A 7,221-nucleotide genomic window follows, 5' to 3' on the forward strand; every position below is an offset into this window, starting at 1 on the left:
CACAGTATTGATTCAGGGCTGGAGGCTACACATGCAGACAGGCATGCACTTACAAACACACATATACCCCCTCTTCCCCCTCTCTCTCTCTCTCACACACACACTGCCCCTCAAAAGCCAGAAGGATGCCCTCTGAGTGTTAGTTTCTGGAGTGTCCTCCCAGAAGCAGCTGTCTCAGTGTTGATTCCTAGAGCATCCTCAGGGAAGCAGGCCCTCTGAGTGCTGATGCCTAGAGTGTCTTGAACAGTGGTGGCAGCAAATTAGGTTGTAATTCTGGCTGTGGGAGTCATTGGACCCATAAATAACACATGGTGTGTGTGCATGTGGCCTGCAGGTTTTGACCTCCTGATATAAGGCAGCAGCTAAAGCTGGATTGGTTTGAACAAGTTGCTTGCACTCAGTGAGCTGTCCATGGTCCTGCAAGCCTAGTCTGGAGCTGTCCTTTGTGCTTCTTCAGAACTCCAGCCCTGTATTGTCTTAATGTGTTTACTCAGCAAGTGAAGGTCTATAGGGAAACTCGGCTCACAGGGACATTGAGGGGAGGGGGTTAAGTGCCTGCCCACATTGGCCCCCCCCCACGTTAACCTTAAATGCTTGCAGGCAAATGTCTGATTAGGGCCATGATTACCATTATTAGTAAGTTATATGGTAACCATATATTATTTAGCTATGAAGTGACATACATGACACTTTTTTTTTCATTTGTATTTTATTTTTAGGTGTTTCCATATTAATAAATTTGACATTTCATCACATGAAAAATGGGATGGCAATGCAAACAGGAACCAGAGGGAAAGATAGGTGATAGACTTGAGGAGAGGAAGGTAGAATAGACAGGGAATTGCAAAAAGTACACCTAATTAAAAAGCTGGGGCAAAGCTTCACTCAGTATTCCAGGAGAGGCTGATTTTCTAGAAACTCAAAGCAGTGTCACTGTAAAAAAAATTACAAAGCCATATTAAACAACAACAACAAGAAGCAGCAATGTAAGCCACCTAATCAACAACAACAATAATATTAGGGAGAGAAAGTGGGTGGGTGGGTGGGATTTTACCTAGTATAGGAACAGAAAATAAACAGTAGCAGGCAGGTACTAAAATATTGGAATCACATATTTTTATTTTATATAATTATTTGCACAAGGACAATTGAGTCCCTTTGAATGTCTCACACACCTCAGGCCCTGGGCAGATTATTTGTTATCAGGAACAAGCTACAGGTGAAGCTAAATGTGTCATTCATCTAACATGCTTTGTAAATGCAAATTTCATCAGCTAGAGTGTGGCTAATAATTAATGGAATCAGAACAGGAAAGGAGGGGGAAATTAACCGTGTCTTATATGGTGTGTGGTCCTGAGGAAAATACCTTTTCTGAGGTTGGTATATGCTTTGCAGGTGAATCCTTTTTAGAATGAGGATTGGATTATCTTAATCTCAAAGGAGCACAAAGTCATGTCTGTACCAGGCTCGAACAAGCCTTTCTTCCTGTGGAATTGTGACTTTAAGATCTTTTCAGCCATTTGGGGTAACAGATTTTGAACCAAAATAATATATACTGAATGCAAATATTATAAGAATGGGCAGAAATTGTCAGATAATGTTCTGAAGATATGGAACGTTATACACCTCACTAACAAACGAGTAATCCTATTCTAAAATGTTAATGTAAATTAGCATTTGACAAGAGGGAAATCACCTCTTAAATCACTTAAAGTACTTAGTACAACTGTAGAATACTTAGGGCAGAATCCAAAGCGGTTCCTATGCTCCCGCCGATTCCCTTGCACTGCACCAAATCCGTTGTGCGAGCGGCCCCCACCGCTTGTGCAATGATGACTTCAGGCTTCTGGGGCAACCCAAAATGAGCAGAAGTGCTCATTTCTGGAAAAAGGCAGGTTTATTTATTTATTTAAACATATATATCACCCTATATCAATAAGATCTCAGGGCAACATACAGATAAAAGCATACAGTATAAAAACAGTAAACAGCTCACATAAGGGAACTCCTCCAACATGCCTCCTTCCTGAAATGAGTATTTCTGCTCCTTTAAGGACTTCCTGTAGGAAGTGCTAGATCTGTGTTGCATAAATGGTGACCCCACTTGCACAATGGAATTGGTGGAAGCCACCACTTGCAGAAGGGAATTGGCGGGGCTGTAAGCGCCTCATTGGACTCTGCTTTTTGAGTTAATAAAGTGGATTAAAGTACTTTACAGGCAGGATTAGGACAGACAATAATTTTTTAGAGATATTTTTTTCCTACAAAAGCAAGGGTGCCCTTTATCACACATCTTGTTTACTTCCGCAATAAAACATTGGAGATCACCACTCAGTAAGAGGAAAAAATTAAAAAGTTTAAAGTCTGAAAAAAATAACTGAAAATCTCTCTTTATGCAGATGATATAGCATGACAAACGCATCTACTGTATATTAGACCAGACTGAACAATTAGAGTGAAGCGATACATGAAATGAAGTCTGAAAAACTGGGATTTCAGATTTCAGTTTCAAATGTTCAGAGGCAAAACAGAGAATCTTAGTGCACTAAGTGCAATAGAACCCTGCACAGATCCCCACTTGAATGAGCACCAGAAATACTATTACTACTACTACTTCTATAATAATAATAATAATAATAATAATAATAATAATAATAATAATAATAATAATGTGGTATGAATTCTCTGCAAATTAATTAGGAAATACTTACTTCTTTATATACATCTTGGATATATCCATCTTCCCTTTAGACATTGTTTTCTAAAAGGTGATGACAACGGATCCTTGTGATATCCCACTTTACACTCAAACTCCATCCAGTAATCTGATGCTGTAATGGATGTTGATTTAGTGATCCATCTCAGCTGTATATTGTTACGCTCCATGTCAGCTTCATTTGCTCTACAGGTTTCTGAAGAAAAGCACAAATAATCCACCAGTTGTAGATGAACCCGATACTGGATAAATCTGTTTTCAATGGTTTGGGGCTTGGTAGCAAGGAGATGTTGTCATTCACAATGGCTGCAATCACACCAAGCAAAGAGCAAATTTAGTCTCTGCTCATTGGTGTCACCAACTGTGCCCATGTATTTACTTTCTCTTGTATAAGAGTAAATGATTGCCATTCAATAGGGAAAAATAAACCCTTGACCTTAGTGACATTGTTCACTGAGGGCAAATTCTGTCCTCAGGCTCTGACACCAGGTAGCCTCACTGACAAGAGTACCGCAAAATGGTGCAATGTTTATCTAACACGCTTTCATTATAATATTGGTCATTTTACTAACAGAACAAGAGTAGTCAGGATTAGAGATTGTATGCTTACCAACACATCTGGGCACACCTCTCCAATGACCGTTTAAACACTTTGCAAGTGGCGTGCCTTCCATTACAAACAGCCTGTAGCACTGATACATCACGGATGCCCCTGTTGAGTATTCTTGCCTTGAGCTGGTGAAGAGCATTGCATTTTCAATAGCAGGTGGAGGACCACAATTTCTTGGGATCTCTACAACAGAAATATTGAATGAGATGATGTATCAGAGAATGCCCACTAGCAGCAAATGCCATGTTGAAGGTACTATGACACTGTGCTTTAAGGAAATGAAAGAATGCAATGGTGAAATCATCTTGATTCTGAAAATGAAACCAAATGGTGAAGGGCTTTTTCCTCTTAACATTTTTATTGGGTTGTATGGTATAATCAGTTAGTGTCCCACCTACCACCACCCATCTCCTCCCATACCCCTATCTTGTTATGAACCCTGCATTAAGTAAGCGGCCTAACCATGGCTTTGCGTGTTGTCTGAACAGGCCCTATGTGACCACCTGAGTTTGAGACTGTAGGTCGTACAATTTAAATGCATATTTCTTTGTTTACACAAGCTGGATGATGCCTGGAATGTATCTAAAGTATAAGGATTTGTGCCCCCAACAGGATTTCATGCTGGATTTTTGTGTTTTAAGGTACTGCAGTTCTGCATCTTACCTGGATCAGTCAGTAGGTTCCTCAGGTCATCATAAGCAACTTGTGCCTGCTGGCTTACTTTGACTGAAAGAGAAAGACGGAGAATGTGCAAAAGAGGGTAGTAAGCTGAAGTGTCACCTATCTTTTTTGGGGAGTGGGGGGAAACCAGCTTAATTTTACATAAATGTCAGTAGTAATGTATTCACTTCTGGACTTGTAATCCCTGGTTGGATGGTGGTGGTGAACAACTGTGTTGCCTTCTCTTTGACCTATGTAAATCAAAGTAATGGCTATCTCACATTCTCATCCACTGAGAAAGGGAGTATGGTACACTTTTCAATGACAAATTAGCCTACCGTTTCTGAGGAGAGTGGGGAATGTAGTCATGTTCTATCCCAGGACCATCAAGAAATAATTCTTAAGCAACCAAGAATATCAAATATAACAAGGCCTAGCTCATATTTCAGTAATTGCTTTTCCATTCTGTTGAAGCATAAACCCTGTCAGTAACCCTGTCTTATTAATTCCTAAGATTTTAAAAATAGATCAATCAGCCTATCATTTATTTAGTTACTGTTTTTAAAGAACTATGTCAATCAATGCTTTCACCAAGAAAAAAATATATGCCAGGTCCGTATGTTACCGATCAGGTTTTGAGCTCACAGCAGAGGGTTGCTCTGTTGTTATCTGGATCCAAGCCAATATTATTTAAGCACACTTTCTGTGACGTTGCTCATTTATTCATTGCTATTGCTCTTTTTGAGCCATTGCTGTTAAACTCTTATGTTAGTGTGTGTGTGTGTGTTTTAGATTTAGTTTAGCTTTGTTTTTAATGCTGTAAAGGGGGTTGATTTAGGGTGGAAGATTTTTTTTAAAAAAAGAGTGGCAAAGTATATAAAATAAACTCTGTCCCTTCCTTACTGAATGGAGGCACTTCCTCATTCAACAAGTGCTTGTCCCTGACTCATGGCCAACCATTGCTCAGTCAGCAATATTCCACAGTCTTGAGGGATACATTTGCACTCTAGGAGTTTGTTGTGGTCCTGGTTTTCCCACAGTCCTTGCCACTGCACCATCACCTTGGATTTGAACACAATTGGGGTGGGGACTGGGGAGGATCACTAATGGCATCCCTGTGTGTAGCAGTGGAGATGATGCCAGCCTTGCCAGCCAGTCTAACAAAACAACAACAGCACCATGGTAATCTAGAGAATGGAAGACTTCAACTGACGACACCACATCATGCCAGTCCTTTTCCAGCTTCATCGGCTGCCAGTCCAGGTCCGGGCCCGATTCAAAGTGCTAGTAATAACATTTAAAGCCCTTAATGGCTTGGGGCCAAGCTGTCTGAAGGAACGCCTCCTCTCATATGTACCTCCCTAAGGTCATCCTCAGGAGTCCTTCTCTGTGAGCCCCTGCCAAAGGAAGTGAGGCAGGTGGCTATCAGGAGGAGGGCCTTCTCTGCTGTGGCACCCCGGCTATGGAATGAGCTCCCTAAGGAGGTTCGCTTGGCACCTACATTATATGCCTTTAGACGCCAGGTGAAGACCTTTTTATTCTCCCAGTATTTTAACAGTCCGTAAATTAAATTTAACTTGGTGTTTTAAATTTGTAATTTTGCATTGCTGCTGTTTTTATCTGGTTGAGCTTTTATATTATTTATTTATTTATTTATTATTTATTTATTTAAAATATTTATATACCACTCCCCATTGAAAAATTTCAGAGCAGAGTACAAGATAAAATGAAAATAAAAACAGAATAAAAAAGTTAAAACAAAATTTTAAAAGAAGCAAAAACAGAAATCCAAGGCTGCATGTTAAAGAAAGGCTTCTTGGAATAAAGATGTTTTCAGGAGGCGCTGAAAGGAGTACAAGGTTGGCGCCTGCCTGACCTCCAGAGGCAGGGAATTCCACAGGAGGGGCGCCACCATGCTGAAGGCTCTTCCCCTGGTGGATTCCAATCGGAGGATGGATCTATGTGGAACCACCAGGAGCAGGCCCTCGGATGACCTCAGTGACCAGGCAGGTTGGTAAGGAAGAAGGCGCTCTCTCAGGTATCCTGGTCCCAAGTTGTTAGGGCTTTATATTGTATTTTATATTATGATTTTATACTGTTGTTTTATACTTTGAATGGTTTTAATTTTTGTGAACCGCCCAGAGAGCTCCGGCTATTGGGCGGTATAGAAATGCAATAAATAAATAAATTAAATTAAATAAACTGGGAAAAGATGAGAAAGGGCTCATCTACACCAAGCAGGACATTCCATTATGAAAGCGACATATAAAAGGCAGGAGCCACAGTACTGTAGGGGTATTGAAGTGCACTGCAGGATCTTATGTGAACTGCCCAGGGAGCTTCAGCTATGGGGCATTATACAAATGCAGTGTATACCCTAATAGAAAGGGTTTTTTTTCTTGCATTTGAATAACTTTTTAAATCAAGTATTATTATAAGTTTTAACAAAATAAAACAAGACAAAAACAAAAAAATGCAAGTGTAACTACATACTTCAAAGGTCTCGGTTTTGAATTTTACAATGTTCTAAATGAAAAACTTAACATTTTGGAAAGTACACTTGAGTAACTTACCTTGTTGGAAAGTACATGTCCATAGAAGGCACAGAATGATATATCCAAACCAGCCCATGTCAGTATTCCAGGCTGTTGTCTATGTTCCTGCACTTCACAGTTTGGGCTCTTAACCAATGTCTCTAGGAACTGTCCTTGCAAAGGTCTTTTACCTTCTCTTCTTGTTCCCACAAATTAATTATTTACTCCTAGCCATACTGCAAAGTCCATCACGGTCCTTTCGTTGCTGCAAACAAAATGGATTATAAGATAGTTCTTTGAGGAAATTGCCTAGACACTAAACCTCAACAAAGATTCTCCAAACATTTGTGTGAATGAGGGGTGGGAAGGGAAACTTCTGAATAAATCAATAATAGAACTAGATCAGATTTTTAGCACCCTAACACCACACACTATACCAATATGCCCAATCATCCATCTCTTTGGTACAAAGCAGGTTAAGGAGGGGGGATTTTGGAGCAGACAAGTATCTGCTTCCCACATACTACTTCTCCATTCTAAATCATGTCCCCTTTAAAAGATATTTATTTATTTATTGCATTTATATCCTGCCTTTTCCCCTCTTGCAAGGAACCCAAGGTGGCTTACATAGTCCTCCTCCTCTCCATTTTATTCTTACATCAACCATGTGAGGTTGTATTGGATTGACCACAAATGCTGGT

General features: G+C 40.0%; 1 protein-coding gene across 2 annotated transcripts; it reads right to left on the bottom strand.

The window, feature by feature from the left end:
- Positions 1-695: 695 nt before the first annotated feature.
- LOC134404465 (complement factor H-related protein 2-like) lies at positions 696-6,691 on the bottom strand. Of its 2 annotated transcripts, none has more exons than XM_063135165.1 (5): positions 6,560-6,691; positions 3,990-4,052; positions 3,327-3,509; positions 2,712-2,912; positions 696-933 (listed from the first exon to the last, which is right to left on the bottom strand). In XM_063135165.1, exons 1-4 carry the CDS (start codon positions 6,615-6,617, stop codon positions 2,716-2,718), a joined length of 501 nt encoding a protein of 166 aa, XP_062991235.1. In that variant the 5' UTR covers positions 6,618-6,691; the 3' UTR covers positions 696-933; positions 2,712-2,715. The 2 variants fall into 2 exon arrangements, with proteins under 2 accessions (XP_062991235.1, XP_062991244.1); XM_063135174.1 differs by lacking the exon at positions 696-933 and adding an exon at positions 1,039-1,881.
- Between the last annotated feature and the right edge of the window lie 530 nt (positions 6,692-7,221).

This window comes from Elgaria multicarinata, chromosome 1, assembly GCF_023053635.1.
Source record: "Elgaria multicarinata webbii isolate HBS135686 ecotype San Diego chromosome 1, rElgMul1.1.pri, whole genome shotgun sequence".
Classification (NCBI taxonomy): domain Eukaryota; kingdom Metazoa; phylum Chordata; class Lepidosauria; order Squamata; family Anguidae; genus Elgaria; species Elgaria multicarinata.